General features: G+C 38.8%; 2 protein-coding genes across 3 annotated transcripts in view; one reads left to right on the top strand and one right to left on the bottom strand.

The window, feature by feature from the left end:
* Window positions 1-8,617, bottom strand: part of ASB3 (ankyrin repeat and SOCS box containing 3) — a 105,517-nt gene extending 96,900 nt beyond the window's left edge. The window contains exon 1 of the mRNA XM_058551244.1: window positions 8,467-8,617. Within this exon, the coding sequence (XP_058407227.1) occupies window positions 8,467-8,551 (85 nt within the window). The 5' untranslated portion in view covers window positions 8,552-8,617. The remainder of the gene's footprint in view (window positions 1-8,466) is intronic.
* Window positions 8,618-8,718: 101 nt separating this feature from the next.
* ERLEC1 (endoplasmic reticulum lectin 1) overlaps window positions 8,719-20,229 on the top strand; it is a 28,316-nt gene continuing 16,805 nt past the window's right edge. The window contains exons 1-6 of one of the 2 annotated variants that reach the window (XM_058551249.1): window positions 8,719-9,020; window positions 14,544-14,648; window positions 15,775-15,855; window positions 17,204-17,281; window positions 17,423-17,486; window positions 18,432-18,466. In XM_058551249.1, coding sequence (XP_058407232.1) covers window positions 8,859-9,020; window positions 14,544-14,648; window positions 15,775-15,855; window positions 17,204-17,281; window positions 17,423-17,486; window positions 18,432-18,466 — 525 coding nt within the window. In that variant the 5' untranslated portion in view covers window positions 8,719-8,858. The remainder of the gene's footprint in view (window positions 9,021-14,543; window positions 14,649-15,774; window positions 15,856-17,203; window positions 17,282-17,422; window positions 17,487-18,431; window positions 18,467-20,229) is intronic. The other variant, XM_058551248.1, reaches the window with a different exon arrangement.

The raw sequence follows: 20,229 nt of genomic DNA, 5'->3' as shown, positions 1-20,229 counted from the left end.
AAGCTAACACATATTACATACTCACAATATACCAGGCACTGTGCTAAAAAAGACTTACATGCAATAACTCATTGGCAGCACTGAGTAGTGACCAAAAGAATGGATTCAGGAGTCAGACTGCTTAGATTCTGATACAGTTCCACTGCTTACCAGTGTTATGACCTTGGGCAAGTTGCCATATTTTGTTAATATGTTTATCTCATTTTAAGACTTCCGAAATCAAGATGAGTCTTACACTAGATGGTGTGTCATAAGTTTAATTAGCAGTGGTTACTTGCTTTCTCAGTAATACAAAAAATAACAGTGAGCCTTAAAATCAATGGCAAAGGGAGACTGCTATAGTTTAACGGAGACTTTAAGACAACAGTCAAATACAAGGCATGAACCTTGATTGGATCCCACATGGAAAAAAAAAAAGGTAAATAAATGTTGAAAACTAATACCGTTATTTTTCTAAGATGTGATAGTAACATACATCTTAGGTTATAGAGGAGTCTCCTTATACCTAGTCACTGACTTTTTTCAAGGTCCAGGCCAGTTGTCTTATAGAATGTGCCACATTTTGGATTTGTTGGATTATTTTCTTATGATTAGATCCAGGTTTGGCAAGAATACTACATGAGAATTATTGTACATAGGTGGTGTTGTATACATGGAGTTTTAAAAATTGATTCTTACAGAAAATTCTTAGTAAAAACATAAACAAAATATAAAGCATGGGATTAAAAAAGAAACATAGCTTGGTTTGAAATCAAATTTCCACTCTCCTTTCTTTTTCCTTGTGCCTAAAAACTAGTAAAATATTCACATTTGTACCTGTATACTTGCTGGCATTCTGTCAGCTGTGTACATGTTGTATTTTAACCAAAAATGTCTGAAAACCAAAAGCTTTTCTTGTCCTTTATTTTTCCCAAAATGTGTATCCCAGTCCTCTTAAGTCTTCTTTCTTATGAGTAAATTATATTTAAAGGAGGAAGTGGAGGGGAAAAAACCAGTATTGGAATTTAAGAGAAAAGGGCAATTACTATCTTAGGCAGCCTCCAGAGTAATTAGGGCTGTACAACCTCAGACTGCACAACAGCTGTTAGAGTAAACGTCTTTATTTTCATTGGTTTTGCCCTTTATATCTCTAAATGAGAAACAATAAACAGGTTTTAGGTGACTTTTAACTCAAAGCTGGAGTGTTTGGTTCTCATTTATGACTCATAAAAATGTCGACTAGAAAAAAAATTTAGTTTTATTCAGCCATATTTTATAACATGCCATAGATACATAATTTTGTGTGTGTGTGTGTGTGTGAGAATTATATTAGAACCTGGTAATAACCTCTCTTGTGCCTCAGTTTCCTCATCAGTAAAATGGGGAAAACAATAAAACCTACTTTTTTGGGCTATTATGAGGAATAAATCAATTAAATAAGTTTACATCTATAAACTGCTTAAAATAGTGCTTGGACACAACATCTGTTAAATGAATAGAATACATAATAAATATGAATCTTCATAATAGTTCTTACATCTTATATTTATTTTCTCCATTTTAACGATAAGAAAACTGAGCTCTAGAGAGGTTAAGTGCCCAAGGTCACATACGCAGTAGGTGGTAGAGCTGGGATCAGAATCTAACCAGCCTAGGGGCCGGCGTGCTGGTGCAAGAGGTTAAGCGCGCGTGCTCCGCTGCGGCTGCCCAGGGTTCGCCAGTTCGGATCCCAGGCACGCACTGACACACTGCTTGGCAAGCCATGCTGTGCCGGCGTCCCATATAAAGTGGAGGAAGATGCGCATGGATGTTAGCCCAGGGCCAGTCTTCCTCAGCAAAAAGAAAAGAGGAGGATTGGCAGATGTTAGCACAGGGCTGACCTCCTCACAAAAAAAAAAAAAAGAATCTAATCAGCCTAACTCCTGAGCCCCTGCTCCCAACCATCTCACCATTCAGTTGTACGGAGTTCACATATAATTCTTTATTCAGCCATTGCCTTATTGTTGGAAAATCAGATATCTAGGGGTTTTTTGCCACTACAGATAACACCACAATGAATTATTTGTATATACATCCTTATGTATCAGGGCTTTTATTTTTAAAGGAGAGAACCCAAAAAGTAAAATCACTAGGCCAAAAGGTTTGCACATTTTTAACTTTTTTTTTTTTGTGAGGAAGATCAGCCTGAGCTAACATCCATGCCAATCCTCCTCTTTTTGCTGAGGAAGACTGGCCCTGCGCTAACATCTATGCCTATCTTCCTCCACTTTACATGCGACGTCGCCACAGCATGGCCTGAAAAGTGGTGCCTTGGTCCACGCCCAGGATCCGAACCCGGGCCGCCAGCAGCAGAGCGCATTCACTTAACCGCTACACCACGGGGCCGGCCCCTTCACATTTTTAACTTTAATAGAAATTACTAATTTTAAAAAGTTTATTATAGCAGATCTCTCTTTCCTTTTACAGTACCTGGATTTTCTGTCTTGCTAAAAAAGGTCATCTCTACTCCAGTTATACAAATATTCTCCTAATTTCTTCATACAGATACATATTTTTAACTCATTTACAATTTACTTTTTGTGTATTTTATAAGGGGATCTAGCTGGTTTTCTTATAGATGGATAGCAAATTACACTAGCAGCATTTATTAATTAAAACTCACCAAGATGAAAAGTCACCCTTGTCACATATTAAACTTCTTAATGTCATTCCCAAGCCCCCTTCTTGTACTCAAACCAAATTACTTTTGATTTCTATATGTCTTGGGCTCATGCTCTTTCATTCACTTAGAATAGGCCTTTCCCAGCTCTGTAAATCCAAATCCTACCAACTGTTAAGGTCGTGTACAAATACCAGGACTATTTTATTGATTTCTACCCTTCCTTCCTCTCATACCTTGCTAGAGGTAATCACCCCCTCCTCTGCTTGTCTGCAGTACTTTATCTGTACAGTACCTAACAACATTTCTCGCTTTTAAAATAGTTATATACAAATCCTATCTCCCTTTCTAGGTGGTAATGTTTTGGTGGACTTGATTTATAAGTCATTTTTATAGCACCCTTAGTATTTAGGATAGTGTCTCCAAACCATATTTGTTAGATGAATAACTGTACAACTTTCTTGATCTCTCCCCAGATTTGTAGTTCTGCAGCTAACTGAAAGTTGCTGCATTAAGACTAACTCCCTTGTATGCAGAAAAGGACAGCTTTGCCAAATAAAGGGGAATTTTTCTGGAATCCATGAACCAGACGGTTAAAATAAACGAAATTTAAAGTTGCATATTCTGTACCATATTCATATGAGAAAAAGTCAAGAGACTATTAAATAAAATAATATTGACTATGTTTTCAAAATAACAATTCCTAGGCTATGATGAGGTTAATACAGATTCAGGACAATCTTCTACATATTTACACCCAAAATCCTCTATGATGATAACCGATGTGCATAATAAAGACATCAGTGCAAGGTAAGATTAACTGCCTTATGAATCATCAAAGACATAAAGCAAACAGGACCACCTGCATTATAGGCAAAGTAGGTATTCATTACACTGCAAAATTTTTGGAGTGCTAGAAAGGTCCCCTGCTTGCCTAAACATCTTCCCACTCAGTGAGCTAATGTCTAAAAATGTATTACTAATATTCATGCCTTTCATTTAAGAGTCTAAACCAGTGGTTCTCAACCATGGGCCATTCTGCCTTCCAAGGGACATTTGGCAATGTCTGCAGACATTTTTGGTTGTCACAACTAGGGGGGACGGGTTGCTACTAAGCACCCAGTGGACACAAGCTGGGGATAATACTAAACATCATACTATGCACAAGACAGACCCTCAAAACACAGGATCACCTGGCTCAAAATGTCAGTAGTGCGAAGGCTGAGAAACTCTGGTCTTCATTCTGCTAAAATACAAAACATATTGTTTTTAATTTAATGTACACCTTAGCAAGCCCTCCACTTCAATCCAATCCAATCAAGCCTTCTTTCCCTCTCCTCCTCCTCCAGGTGGCCAGATCCAATGATTACGTACTTATCCTCATCATATACAAACTCCTCAGCAACATCTATGTGACTCAGCTACTCCGTCCTCCTTGAAACACTTCTTTGTCCTGACTTCCTTGATATCCCAGTTTCTTCATTTTTTTGCTGCTTTACTGGGCACACCTTCCCAGTCCATTTTGTTAACTCTTCAGTGCTGTTCAGTATCTAATGCTGTAATGACCCTTTTCTTTGTTATCCTCATTTTTTCCCTAGATGCTCTCAGCCAGAACCACGGCTTCAACTACATCTATATGCTGATAACATCGAAATTTCTAACTCCAGCCCTGACCTCCCCCTTGAACTTCAGACTTATTTAACCAACTTGTTAGCTCCACTTGGATGTCTAATTGATATCTAAAACTTAACATGTCCAAAACAGAACCTTGATTCAGAAATTATTATTATTATAATCAAAACATATATCAGGTAAAAGGTTAATAACTGGGGAATTCGGGTTCGATTCTTGCAACTTTTATGTAAGTTTGAAATTATTTACAATAAAAAGTAAAACAAACAAACAAAAACATATGGTTCCCATCAGTCCACATTCTGTTCTTCCCTCTTTCAGTAACTTGCACCACCAAGTCCTCATAAAAAAAATATCTAGGCATCATCATTAATTCATCTTTGTAAGAACATGCCACATTTAATCCACCAGCAAGTTCAAGATGCTCTACCTGAAACATGTATTCCAAATCAGGCCACTTCTCTCCATCTCCACTCCTACCAGCTTCCTATCTGGTTTCTCTGGTGCCACACTTGCCGTGGGGCAGTGTATTTTAGTTTCCTGGGGCTGCCATAACAAATCACCACAAACTAGGCAGCTTCAAACAACGGAAATTTATTGTTTCACAGTTCTGGGGGTTAAAATTCTGAAATCAAAGTGTCAGCAGAACCATGCTTTCTCTGAAACCTCTAGTGGAGGATCCTTCCTTACCTCTTCCTAATTTCTGGTGGTTGCTGGCAATCTTTCCTGTTCCTTGGCTTATGGACACATCACTCCAATCTCTGCCTCCTTCTTCACATAGAATTCTCTGTACGTTTGTCTCTGTGTCCAAATTTCCCTCTTCTTATGAAGACACTAGTCACCGGATTAGGGACCTAATTCAATATGACCTCATCTTAACTTGATTACATCTGCAAACACCCTATTTCCAAATAAGTTCACACTTACAGATTTCAGGAATTAGGACTTTGGCATATCTTTTTGGGGAATACAATTCAGCCCATAAGATCCCCTATACATAATCAATTTTCCACACAGCAACCATAACAATCTTCATGAATGTACATCAGGCCATGTCACTCTCCTGCCTACAGGTCTGTGTCCAGCTGACCTCTTCCTGCCTCTCAAAACTTCATCTCCTACCACTCTCCTCTTATGCTCCACAGTGGCCTTCTTTCTGTCCCTGCAACACACCAAGCTCATCCCTGCCTCAGGGCCTCTGCCTGGAAATTTGTGTGTGGCTTCCTCCTCATCATTTCAAGTCACAGTTCAAGTGCCATTTCTCACAGACATGTACTCTGACCATCTACCTAAGCAGCACATCCCAGAGGTATTTTCTTTCGCAGAGCTCTAGTTTCTAAGCAGCATTTACCACTACCAGAAATTATCTTATTTGTTATTCATTTGTTAAGCATCCCCCCTTACTCGAACATAAGCTCTATTGAGGCAGATTCCGTCACTATAGCCCCACAGACTAAACCATGGCTGTACAAATATTTTTCATTTTTATTTAGTCAAATACGTCTTTTTTCCTTCATGACTTCAGGATTTCCTATCTTATTCACCAAGATTGTTCAATTATTCCCCTAATTTTTCTTCTAGTGTTTTCTTTTTTTGCTATTGTTCATTTAAATATTTAATCCATTTCGAATTAACCTTTGTATAGTACTTGAGAAACAGGGGTCACCTCAGATGATTCCAATACAAAAACTCTACAACCTAAAGAAATTCTGACCTATTGGATAAGGTTCAAACACTTCTGCAGTGCATATGCAACCTTCCCTGAAATGACCGCCTCTGTTCCTCAACTGCACCAAGCTCCTGCTGCTAATTCCATCCCACCCCGCCCTCTGACCATATCAAAAAGCTCTAACGACCACCTAAAAGGAGTATGCTTGAAATACACTTCCCTACCTGCCTGATAAACTCCTACAAATCCTTAAAACCCCATTTCTAACATCACTTCTCCTGGAAGCCTTTTTTGTCCAACCCCAGAATTCCTCACTTCCTTTTTTTTTTTTTGGTGAGAAAGATTGGCCCTGAGCTAACATCTGTGCCAGTCTTCTTCTATTTTGTATGTCAGACAACGCCACAGCATGGCTTGACCAGCGGTGCATAGGTCCGCACCTGGAATCTGAACCCGGGAACTCTGGCCGCCAAAGCAGAGCACGCGAACCCAATCACTATGCCACTGGGCCGGCCCCCTCACGTCCTTCTTTATATCTCCACTCTAACATCCACCTACTGTATAATCTATAGTACCCGCCTCATAACACGTACATATAAAGTACTTAGACTAGTCCCTAGCACAGAGTAAATGCTAAACATGAACTACTATTATTACCACAGTGATGCCGGCCCTGATATCTGTTCCCCTGCATTGAACCCAGCATATATGGGGTTAAAACCAAAAAGCACTCATTTCCCCTTCCGTGGTTCTCCAAGTTACATTCACATGTAGATATTCGTTGCTTTATCCTTTGTGTCCCTGAATTCCACAAGGCAAGTGGAGGTAATAAATTACTAAAAGCCCAGGTGGCTACAAACTGAAACTCTAGCTAATGACCAGTTCTTGAGGTTTGTCACAGGGAGACTGATATCTCGAAATTATCAAGAAGCCGAAGCTCCCCAACTCCTGGTTCCCGGCGCCGAATCCACCATTCATCACAGGGATAGACAAACAGAGGACCCCTGCAGCTTCCCTAACTCAGCTAAACGCAGACTGATAGACGGACACCGAACTGCAAAGCCACAGCTCCCCCTCCCCTACCTAAAACCTTGTCAACTCTGTAATCCTTAATTGGCGGTAGTTGCTGTCCACTCCCCAAGGCCAATTTCAGGTGATGCGAGAAGACTGATTGATGGAGCCCTAAATCTCCTGCTGTAGATAGAGATAACAGCTGGCCTGGCACCAGAGGGCTGGAACCCCCACAATATGGTTAGACACTACATTCTTTCCCACAGACTTTCCTTTAAAAACCCCAACTCCTAATGCCTCAGGAGGACTGTGGATTTGGGGGCATGCGCCCACCGCAGCCTCATTTTGCTGGCAAAATTAAACCATTTTTCTTTTCCTCGATCCCTGGTCATTGTGTTCACTGATTCGGCTACGGTGACAAGGTCCTGGGTTTTTCCGGCTACGACAGTAGATCACAATTATTTGTTTGTGTAATCTTCCTTGCTAGACCATGAGAGACAAAGGATAGAGACCCATTTATTTGCCATTTTACCAATCCCAGTGGTCTGGCACATACTTAAGCATTAATAAGAAGTGCTACATAAATTAAAGAACAACACCTCAATTCTGGAATAAAGTAATATTTTTTGATACTATGGATTCCTTATGTTTAAAAAAAAAAAGGAAATTTTTAAGATGAAAAATACACTGCTCTTCCTGCTTTTTGATTTGGTTCAAATTCGGGGAGTGGGAGAGAAGACAGTCTTGAACAGATCTAGCAAGAAGGTCTAGCTTTTCCCACCTCCAGAAAGACGATGATAGGTGCTCTATGGCTAACACTGTATAACCCATTACACTGGAGATTAAAACAACGGTATTTTTTAAAAGAGGAGGAGACTCCAAAACTTTTTGTCTTATTTTGAATGCAGTCAGACGTATCTTAACCTCAGGTGAGTTCATAATCTCATATTCACCTGGCCCTGAACCTCACATAAGGAAACTTATGAGCTTCTTTGATAAAATAACCCAACACTTCAACTCTGGGATGCAAGAGGAGCCCCACGTGGGGTAAAAATGTAGGGGCTGTGAAGTCCACCTGCCCTCCCCACGAGGAGAGCCTCCGCCCACGCCAACCTCGGAGAATCACAGCATTCTTATACTGGGGGACGACAGGCTTCATCAGCTCGGGTGTCCCCTAACCCAAGGCTGCAAAGACAGAGCAAACCGCCCTGGGTTAGTCAGTAGCTGCTAAGTACTGAGATGACCACAACCCACAGAAGAGGCGGAGAGATGCTTCAAGCGGGAAACACGAAGTGTACAGATGCTAGATGCAGAGAAAAGCAAAAAGAAAAGCAGCGAGAGGGAAGATCCGTCAGGAACACCACCTCTTCTCTTCGGTACCCCGAATTTTTTCATCCCAAGAGCAGCACGCGCCCAGCTCACACTTTTCTTCCCGCTCCAGCGCGGGCCAAACCGCCGCCCACCCGCTGGAGAGCCGCGCGGGTGGCTGCAGTGCAAGGCCGCCGCCTCCCGGACTCACCGGCGCTGTGTGACGCCACTTCTCCGCCGAAAAGGCTGGTGCGAGGCCGGGTCTTCCAGCGTCCGCTCCCGGGAGGCCACCGCATTCGGTCCCCACCGCGAGACTGCGCTTGTGGGAGGCGAGAGCCGCCGCGCCTGTGTCCCGGCTTCCGTAGGCGGACGGCTCGGCGGCCCCGGATGTTGATATGCCACCTGCCCCGGAAACGGTGGCGGGAGGCCCGAGAGGGCGGAGGCGGCGTCGCCGGGCTCTCCGGAAGGAGACGTGGCGGCGGCGGTTGGGTCACGGGCTGCTTGGGCGCTTGGTAGTCCCGCCGCCTCCTCCTCCTCCTCCCCCTCCTCTCCTGTGTGGGCAGAGGAGGTTGTGGCAGCGGCTGGAGAAGTCGGCGGCGGAGGATGGAGGAAGGAGGCGGCGGCGCGCGGAGTCTGGTCCCTCGCGGGCCGGTGTTATTGGTCCTCTGTGGCCTCCTAGAGGCGTCCGGCGGCGGCCGAGCGCTCCCCCAGCTCAGCGATGACATCCCTTTCCGTGTCAACTGGCCCGGCACCGAGTTCTCTCTGGTCAGTGCCCTCGCGAAACTCGTAGCCATATCTCTTCCTCCTGGCACTAAGGGTTGGGTTCCTGCCCTCGGTAGTCTACGCTTTTTTCCCTCTAGAACCTCCTCTGCAGGCGCATGCCTCCTTCCCCAATCCAAAGTTTCATTTACCCCGCGTTCATTTCATTCATACAGCGAGTGTTTATCGAACACATGTGGATGTGCCCCCCATGCTAAGCATTGGGGATCCAGCGGTCACCTGCTCTCTTCTTTTTAAATGTCTCACTAGACCTTGCTTACCACACTCCCACCCTGTGGAAGCTTTCCCCGTCAGGCGCACACATTTATCTTCACTTTGGAGAGTCAACTGCAGCTTCTCCTTCACCGGCAGCCTTCTCTCCTTCAGTATTACACATCATCCTACGCACACAACCAGTCGTACTGCAGAAACGAGTCCCCTCCGTCATCCTCGCTTTTCTCTCTTGCATACACACACACACATATACACATATACGCACAGCTGTTTTCCCTTCGAAGTTGTTTCTGAGAGGGCTCTTTGGCCTGTGAGGTGTTAACGGCGCTCTATGGAGAATATCCTTTACAGTTTTGATGTATTACGACTGTTAAGACCCCAGAACATGAGATTTTATGGTTAGTTTTCCTAAAGTGAAGGACATATTTATGACCTCACAGTAGTGAAAATTTGCAGTCTTTCTGTGTTTGGGGAGGAGACTGCTGAAAAGTCTTCCTATCCACGGGTAGCTACTGCATACCAATAAAAATTGTGCTCTTATGATACTTACCATATATAGTAATTAATTCCTTTATTTCAAATCGAAGTCCTAGAAAATGTACAAGTTTAAGAAAACTGCTTATTCCAATTACTTACAGTCATTCCACTTGTGAGACTATTTTAGTGTAATAAGTGATACTGTGATGTCATAACAGGATTTACCAGGATAACAGGTGTCATCATTACCACAAGAGCTTTTTATTTGCAGATGCTAATTTTTGCTAATATTTCACACCTGGTTTGTTTCTCCACCCGTTTTCAGTTGTACCGTTCTGGTAGTTCTGTGGTTCTTGAATTTATGTAAGAAAACATTTCTCTGGGAAGCCAGGTTTATCTTTGTGTTAATGCCATGAAACACTGATGTATTAAAACACTTATATAAAAGTTTGTTATAAGTCAGATATAACTTTAGCAGGCTTGGGGTGAGAATACTTCAGTCCAACCTTTGATATTGTTTCCAGAGAGCACATTTGGCGTGAATATGAAAGGTAAAGAATGTGGTCATTAAAATTTTTTACTCTTGCACCTGTGTTTTTTTTTAAATTAAAAAACATGCTGATATGCTGCCCTGAAAACTTATTGACCTATAAGTGGATGACTAAAACTAGCCTCTTTAGAGGTTACTACCAAATTATCATTCAGTTTTCTTTCTGGCACTGATGTTTGCTGCCTAAAACGAGATTATGGAAAAAGATCTGTTTTAGTGTATGCTATACCAACCTTTCACATATCAATTTTATTTTGAAATTTCGTTTTTAATTACTTTTCTTTGGCAATGCAACATACTCTAAGATGAGCACGTTTAAAATTTTGGGGAGAAAATTTTTTTCTTTTTTTTAAATTTGAGTTATTTTGAGAAAAATCTAGAGACAGTTTTCTATGAGTTGGCAAAAGGTCTGTGGCCCTCATGCAAAAATAGGCCCCGAGAGTCATTATTATTGGTCTTTTGATTTTTTTCGTAAATACTTTTATAATCTTAAGGCTTCCTTTGCCTACTTTATATAATTGTAACTACAGCCCTCCTCACCTGGCCCTGTCATTTTATTTTTTATTGGCCAGTTAGTTGGACATTTGTATGTCACTAAGCAGCTATATGAACTAGGATAAGGGCCCTTATCTCTCTACCATCTGAAATTGGAAGAAACTAGATTAGAAGATTTCTATGGTTTTTTTAGCTTTAAAATTTTTCTGTGCTTTGATTCATCTTCCCATTCAGATGTATCAAAACAATACATAATCTTTACAATCTTGCTTTCAAATTTACTTAGAAAAAGTATTAAGCACCAAAAATGTGTACATTTTTTAATGTTTACATTAATTAATGATTATTCTTTGTTCACTGGTTTTTAGCATTCAGTTTGTTTTTGTGTATATATTTTGTTTCTAAAATATCATCTCTGTGTCATTAAAGTGTTCAATTATTCATTGCTTCACAGAATTCATGGATTTCACCAAAGTAAAACCACAAAATAAGTCTAATTTTCTCTCTACTTCTGTTATTAATATAGAAATGTATTCCCACTCAAAAACTTTCCCCAAAACACTACCCTTGGGAAGAATGATGACCAACTTCCTGGTTCTAAGCATGTTATATACGTTGACACGTTGTGCCACTGAGTTTATTTTATAGCCTCTCCCAGGATAGTTTTTTCTCTTGTCTTCTATCTTAGTTGCTCCAGACTCATGTCAAACATTAGGAATTTCTTCCCTGCTAAGATATTTTTAAAGTTCCTAAAACTTAAAGTACCATATTCCCTTTGATTAGTTTCATTATATTAAAATCTGATTTTTATCAAATCACTAATATTACCTCTTATACTGAAACTACTTTAAGGTATTAAGTTATATAAAACAGGTTTTTACGCTATCTGTAATTCTGTACATTTAGAATTTTTTATATTTCATTTTCTTAACCTGTTTTTCAAAATCAGAAGGAAGCATTTTAGCAGTAGATAAAAAAAATTTAATTTAGAAAATCACAAAAGGTTAACTTTTTCCCAGTAATTTCTATTACAAAAAAGTAGGGTAAAGTTTGTTTATAATTTTTACTTTGTGATCCCAATAAGTTACTCACTGTTTCAACAAAGAATTTTCAGATGGAAGAATTGCTACTTGTTCTATTTTATTAAGAAGAAAAAGCAACCCTTCCTAAACTAATGAAAGACTTAGTCTTCAAATCTTCAAATAAGTGATGGTTTCTATATCTTGTTACCCCTGACCTAGACCTTAAAAACAATAGGCAGAAGAATGAATTTCTTTTTCTTATAGACATAAAACCCAAGAGTAGTTTTTATTACGAAGAAAGAATTGTCTTCCTTTCTTTGCTGTGGTTCCAAACAAGCAGTTCCTTTTTCCATTGTTAGCATTGTGGTGAACATTTTAGTAAGTCAGTCAGCATTACTGTAGAATTCAACTCTGAACATTATAGTTGCTGGTTCTTCACAAATAGAGGTGAATACATTTATATCATATGTCTGTGTCTGCCTTCGCTACAGTATAGGAATGATCTGACAAGACTTCAGGCCATCCCTTGCTAAGTGAATGTGAGTCATGCTTTGCACAACTCACTATCATATATACTGAATATATCTGAAAAACATTGAAATGCATTATAAATGTTACATCATAGCAATTTGTTGGCACAACTGAATAAATGTTTCTAAGGATCCCTTTATCATAAATTTGGCTTTGCAATTCGCACTTTCAAATCTCTTTGATTCCCCTCTTCACTTATGATGGTCTTTTAAATGAGGATCCTTGGCCATAATCCAGGAGTCCATATAGTAATCTAAAAAAATGTCAACAAAAGCTGATTCAAATAGGGTTATGAGTTGCTTAACTACAGGGATAGTTTCTGAGAAAGGTTTTCGCCGTTTGGTGATTTTGTGTTGTGTGAACACCATAGAATGTACTTACCAAACCTAGAGGGCATAGCCTACTACACACCTAGGCTATATAGTACTAATCTTATGGGACTACCATCGTATATGCTATCCGTCATTGACTGAAATGTCATTATGCAGCACATGACTGTATGTTAAAACATTCAGGGGGCCAGCCTGGCGGCGCAGCGGTTAAGTGTGCGCACTGTGCTGCTGTGGCCCGGATTTTGCAGGTTCCAATCCCAGGTGTGCACCGATGCACTGCTTGTCAGGCCATAGTGTGGTGGCGTCCCATATCAAGTGGAGGAGGATGGGCACGGATGTTAGCCCACTTCTGTAAGATGGGTAGAATGCTTATTTTAAGGATCAATGAGTTAATAAGTGTAAAGCACTTAAAACGGTACTGTCATAAAGCTAATATACCTAGTACTTGCTGCTATTTTTCATTTTGTTTTGTTTTATTGTCTTGGAAAAACATTGCCCTAATTTGCATTTGTGTTTAAGATGACATTGGTGTCAAGTAGTACTGGTTTTATTAGGGTTAAGAGTTGTTATTGTTAGGGCCGGCCCCGTGGCTTAGCGGTTAAGTGCTCGCGCTCCGCTGCTGGCGGCCCGGGGTCCGCTGCTGGCGGCCCGGGGTTCGATCCCGGACACGCACCAACACACCGCTCCCCTGGCCATGCTGAGGCCGCGTCCCACATACAGCAACTAGAAGGATGTGCAGCTATGACCTACAACTATCTGCTGGGGCTTTGGGGGAAAAATAAATAAATAAAATTTAAAAAAAAAAGAGTTATTGTTAAATTGAGAAAAGAACAGAAGTACTTAATAAGAGTGGTTCTTTCTTTGTCAGGGATAGCCAATTAGTATAGTGGTTTCACAGTAGTGTAAGAAGAAAAAAATTAAGAGAGTTGAGTTATCATAGAACACATATCATAGACTGTGAAAACCTCTGCCTTTGTAGTTAGTGACACATTTGCTATCACAAAGCAAAGATTTCTTTTTGGTTAAATAATACCGGTTATATTAATTGAAATGTTCATTTGAATTACATTGGTTCGTATTTGATCTGTGAATTTGTTTGGTTTTATAGTGTAGAAAGCTTTAAGAGCAGTTTTGTTGATATATAGTGGGGTGTCAGCAAACTACACCTCAGGGCTGGCCCGCCACCTGTTTTTGTCAATAAAGTTTTTTCAGAACACAGCATTCCTATTCATTTTCATATTGCCTGTGCACTTTCTTAGTACAGTGGCAGAGTTGAGTAGTTGCAACAGAAACCATATGGCCCACAAAACCTGAAATATTTACTATCTGGCCCTTTACAGAAAAAGTTTGCTGACTCATGATATATACTAAAAAAAAGTTAAGTCAGCACAAGGATCCGTAGTAATTTTTGTTTTAAAAGTAATTTATCCATACATTATCCAAATATGAAAAATACTGCACTATATCATGTTCGAGTGTCCCATCCAACAGAATTGAAAGTACATTTGGAAGGTGCTGTAGATTCTCACACATCCGTGGTCATTCTTAATAGGAGTAATAAGTATTCAATGATGATGTATCCATGAATGTTCATTGCCTCTTAATGCTTTTTAATCCATATTTTAACTTCTGTCTCTTGCGTTACTACTTTTTTCTTTATACTCCAAACTTTGTTCATTTTTTTCTGTTATATTTTAACACCAGGATAAAGTTTGTCGTCTTCATGTTGTCATTAAAAAATATGTAGAATCTTTTCCCTACCTTTGGAAATATGTTTTAAAAATCCTCTGTTGAAATGATGAATTAGTTCAACCTAGGACTGGTAAGTTATTCAGTATAATACAATTTAACCAAAGAAAGTAATGTATGTTTTTTGTTCTATTTCTAGCCTACAACTGGAGTTTTGTATAAAGAAGATAATTATGTCATCATGACAACTACACATAAAGAAAAATATAAATGCATTCTTCCCCTTGTGACAAGTGGGGATGAGGTAAGTTTTTATAAATATATTGATAATCCCTCTTACCAAGGATATTTATTTAAAACATTGCAACCACATACTTTAAAATAAAATTGAAAGGTTTCTCAATAACCCCGTTTTACCATAAATCAGTAATCACTTTTATTATTCTTGAATTCTTTGATTCTGCAGTTCAACTTAGAAAAAGTAACAATCAATTACTAATGTTTTGAATGAAAATCTAACTCCATGCTTGCTTTCTTTTATAGAAATGCGGGTTTTGCACAAGATATAATTTTTAAATGGATAGGCATGACATTTTTTATAAAGAATTGCTAATAAATAAACCTAGAGTACCTTATGCTTTCTCACTGCCTTAACTCATGCCCGTTTCTGCCTCCTAAAATGCCCTAACTGCCTCTTATCCATCCAGAAGGCAATGACTTCTTTCATGATGAAACAGGAGAGGCAGCATGGTAAAATGGAAAGGATACCAGCCTAGGAGCCAGGAAGCTGAGGCATAGGCTACAGTTAGCTGTGGAACCTTGAACAAATTTGAAACTCAATCTCTCCACTCAATAAATTTATTGAGCCAATTACATAATATTTTCATGATCTGTAAAATGGAAATATTAAACTCAATGAGTGCATTCTTAGGTTTTGTTCAGATTTGAAATCTGTTTCATTTTGTTTACAACCTCCTTAAGACACAAATATACACACACGTGAGGATCACACACATATATATGGCATTCAAGTCTGAAATGTAGAAATATATAGAAAACTGAGAAGTACCTTAAAACTTTCCAATCTATTTTACAAGATTCAACTACTTTGAAGCTTTCATAGCTAGAATTTGTTAGGATGCAAGCATTTAAAACTTCTGCAATAGGTTCATAAGAATTGTTCAGGAAACTGATACTCAGAAACCTTTTTTTAAGAGAAGAAAGAATGGAAGATTATTTTATGGCTCTGTATTTTACACTTCAATTCTTTTGAAAGAAGTGGCATACCATAGGATCTTATTAACGTTTTTGACCTTCTTTCTCTTTTATTTCCAAGCATTTGTGATTTGACCAATGTGTTAATGCCCAAACAGCAGAGTTGGATAAAGTTCTAGAATAACTGTAAGTATTAAACTCGAGTTCTTTCTTAGGAAGAAGAAAAGGATTATAAAGGCCCTAACCCAAGAGAGCTGCTGGAGCCACTGTTTAAACAAAGCAGTTGTTCTTACAGAGTACGTATTCTATGTTCACTCGATACCTAGAAAATGAATTTCCAGCAGCCAATAGACCCTTGAAATAATTCTCATTTCTTTTTACTTTATTGTGTTGTGTTAAATTTTAAGTTAGTTGTAAATCTAAGATAATGCTTAATAGTGTTTTGTTCCTTTAAATTCCTGTTTAGTACCTACAGCAGACACCCAGTAATACCAGTATTAATTACTATTACTTACAAAACTGGTTTGACTGTTTTTCAGATCAAAAGAAAGTTTCCTTATGTATAATTTTAATTAAAAAATGCTAATTGTGGGCCAGCCCTGCGGCTTAGCGGTTAAGTGCTCGCGCTCCACTACTGGCGGCCTAGGTTCGGATCCCGGGCACGCACTGACGCACCGCTTCTCTGGCCATGCTGAGGCCACGTCCCACATACAGCAACTAGAAGGATGTGCAACTATGACATACAACTATCTACTGGGGCTTGGGGGGGCAAAAAAAAAAAAAAGGAGGATTGGCAATAGATGTTAGCTCAGAGCCGGTCTTCCTCAGCAAAAAGAGGAGGATTAGCATGAATGTTAGCTCAGGGCTGATCTTCTTCACACACACAAAAAAAATTAATTAATTAATTAATTTTTTTTAAAAAAAAAAGCTAATTGTTAGGGGCTGGCCCCGTGGCGTAGTGGTTAAAATTCCATGTGCTCCGCTTTGGCAGCCCAGGTTCACGGGTTCAGATCCCAGGTGTGGACCTACTCCACTCGTCAGCCATGCTGTGGAGGCGTCTCACATACAGATTGGAGGAGGATTGGCAGCAGATGTTAGCTCAGGGTGTCTTCCTCACCCCAAAAAAAAAAAAAAATGCATGCCGGCCCCGTGGCTTAGCCGTTAAGTGCACGCGCTCCGCTGCTGGTGGCCCGGGTTCGGATCCCAGGCGCGCACCGACGCACCACTTCTAAGGCCATGCTGAGGCCGCATCCCACGTACAGCAACTAGAAGGATTTGCATCTATGACATACAGCTATCTACTGGGGCTTTGGGGGAAAGAAATAAATAAATAAAACATTTTTAAAAAAAAATGCTAATTGTTATTTTTTAGGCTATGTAGGAAATGATCCCTAAGCCAGGTCGTTGTTACAGACCCTAGGAGTATTCTAGACCTGTTTCCTTCACAGAATTTTCACATATAGCTAATTAGTAAAAACAATGAATAGGCTTCAGAAATTTCACTTTTTTGTGAGGCATAATAATAAATATAATTTAATGAAAGCTTACTGTAAATCTTGGGGAAAATCTATTCAACTACTTAATATCAGAAAGTAATTTGAGTTACATGTCTTTTGCATATTTAAATACATCCATCTTTCTTAGATTGAGTCGTATTGGACTTATGAAGTATGTCATGGAAAACACATTCGGCAGTACCATGAAGAGAAAGAAAGTGGTCAGGTATGTTTTTCTTCTAAATTTGAAGTATGGGATGTTATAAAATGAGAACTTTAGTAATGAGATTGATGGTTTTAAAGTTGTATTCTTGAAAAATGTGTTTGCAAAATACTTACTATATTTTTATCTTATTTTTAAATATAGAAAGTAAATATTCACGAATACTACCTTGGGAATATGTTGGCTAAGAACCTTCTATCTGAAAAAGGTTTGTTTCTACAAAATGGTTTGATAGTAATGCTGGAATTTGGTTTGAAATGTATGTTCAAATTGGAATTTAAAAGATTTTCCTGGAGACTGTATTTTAAAACACTGAAATAAATTTCTGAACAATCCCTTAGAAAACTTTTTTAAAGAGTTTTTTTTTTTCTTGTGAGGAAGATCGGCCCTGAGCTAACATCTGATGCCAATCCTCCTCTTTTTTTTTTTTTTTTTTTTTTCTGAGGAAAATTGGCCCGGAGCTAACATCTGTGCCCATCTTCCTCTACTTTATATGGGACACTGCCACAGCATGGCTCAATGAGCGGTGCGTCAGTGCTCACCGGGATCCAAACCTGTGAGCCCCAGGCCACTGAAGCGGAGCTCAAGCACTTAACCACTATGCCACCCGGCTGGCCCCTTTCAAAGAGATCTTTTTGTTATTTTTTGCTTTAACAAACATGCTTTTTTTTTCTACCTATTAATAAGTTTTTTTAAATCTGGTAAGATATACATGTTAGTGTTATGTTTATATAGTATTAGTCTTTTGCTTGGTTTAAGCAAAGTTTTTATATATGGAAATAGACATGTATATGTATCTCTCAAATTGTGAAATATTTTTATTAATCTGATATCAAATTGGTCAACTAATTTAATATTAAACTTTTCACTGAGATAAAAATACTTCTAAAGAAAACTGTTGTGGACAGTATTATGCCTCAAGTAGAGTATTTCCTAGGTAAGGGTATAAAGATTAAATATGACTGTTTTTTCAAACAAAACCATTTCAAGGAAACTAGGTAAAAGTAGTAAGATAAAAATTACATGTATGTTTGAGTCTTCTTTAGGAAGAAGTTTAAGGTTACAAAGTTGGTTGAAAACTTAGTCATTTGTGTCTTACATATAAGTCACTGGTCATTCTTTACACTTACCTTGCTCTTATATTATTCCACAGAACAAGAAGCAGAAGAAAAAGAAAAATCAAAAGAGGCAAGTGACAAATGTTGAATTTTCCACTCCTAACATCTATTGTTAGTGAGACATGTATTTATACAACTTAATTGACAGAATATAGCCATGTGTTACTTTAACTATCAAATACCTCAAAGGATTGAGTCAAAGAAAATTTGCAGTATGTTAGGTTTTTCTGAGAAAAGTTACACTGCGATCCTTTTATTTACTTTTAAGATCATAGAAAAATAAATGAATCTACCAAAGATGTGTCTGGGAAAGTTTCTATAATAGCATTATATCACTTCCATGCTTAGCAGTGGTTCCCTCTATTTAACTTTAGAAACGATTATAATAAGAGCTTTTGCATTTTTTCTGTTGTTTGGTTCCTTTCTCCTGTGGGTACAGCAGATAAACTATGTATGTAAATAACAAGCTACCAGACTGCAAGCGTCTTAAAAGCAGGGACTGTCTTTTCTCTTTTTACTCAGCAGTGCAAAGCAGAGTGCCAGACGCAATGTGTATGCTTTATAAATCTTTATTGAATGTGTATGCATAATTGATGACTTAAAACTAGGATTGTTTAAAAAGAATGATTCTTTAGGATGCCTAGTAACAATTTTTAAATGCCCATGTAGTTCAAGGAATGCTTTCTGAATCCTAAGAATTTACATAGAGTTTAAATAACTTATTGATAGAGGATAGTTCTATAAATGGTTCCATATCAAAATGATACTTTTTGGGCCGGCCCCGTGGCTTAGCAGTTAAGTGCTCGCGCTCCGCTGCTGGCGGCCCAGGTTCGGGTCCCAGGCGCGCACCGACGCACCGCTTCTCCAGCCATGCTGAGGCCACGTCCCACATACAGCAACTAGAAGGATGTGCAGCTATGACATACAACTATCTGCTGGGGCTTTGGGGGAATAAATAAATAAATAAAATTTAAAAAAAAAAAAAGTCCCATTTAAAAATTAAAAAAATGATACTTTTATGGGAAGTAAAGTGAAATGGCAAAAGGCCTTAAAAATTACTTAAAAGACATTCCTATAATTTAAAAGGGTGACTTTGGGGGGAGTTGATAAGCTGAGCATAGACATACATAGCATTGCTAGTTTAAAAGATTTCAGTTTTACAGACTACTTTTGAGATAAAATATTTATTTACTGTGGCTCTGGAGGATAGCAAGATGGAATTCATAGTGTGAAATGATAAAGGAAGAGGAAGAAAAGGGTAAGAGAAGAAAACTTACATTTATTGAGCCCCAGTTTATAAGCCAAATACTGTGCCAGGCATGTAACAACAGGTAGTGCTTGATTCTCCCCACAACCTTTGAGCATGTATTATTATTCTACTTTTACAAATGACAAAAATTGAAATTTGGTCAGTCATAAAGCTAGTAAATTCAAAGCTTGGATTTGAACCCAGGATTTTCCAATTCCAGAACCTAGCATGAAAATAGCATAGAAAAAATCTTAAAATATTTTTACCTGGAAACATTTATTTATTGCCTATTTTGGACATGGCACTGACAGGGTACCAAAGGGATACAAGATGAGCTCCCTGCCTCCAAAGAGCTTTCTTGAAGATGTTATTAACAGAATCTTTTTAAAGCCTTTACGTAAGATTTTTCTTGTGTTTATGTAGATAAAACTACGGGAGCTAACTCCTTAGTAATCCTTGTCTTCTGAAGTGATCTCCTTTATTCCCCTATTCCATGAAAATTTCTTCATTTGTCTTTTGCTGGCCTTGAATAGATTTATACAGGAATTTATATGCTGAAAAGTATGTCTGTTAATATTAATAAC

The sequence above is a fragment of the Diceros bicornis genome, chromosome 12 (genome assembly GCF_020826845.1).
Source record: "Diceros bicornis minor isolate mBicDic1 chromosome 12, mDicBic1.mat.cur, whole genome shotgun sequence".
Lineage (NCBI taxonomy): Eukaryota > Metazoa > Chordata > Mammalia > Perissodactyla > Rhinocerotidae > Diceros > Diceros bicornis.
The sequence above is the reverse complement of the archived record's forward strand: the minus strand, read 5'-3'. Positions and strand labels throughout refer to the sequence as shown.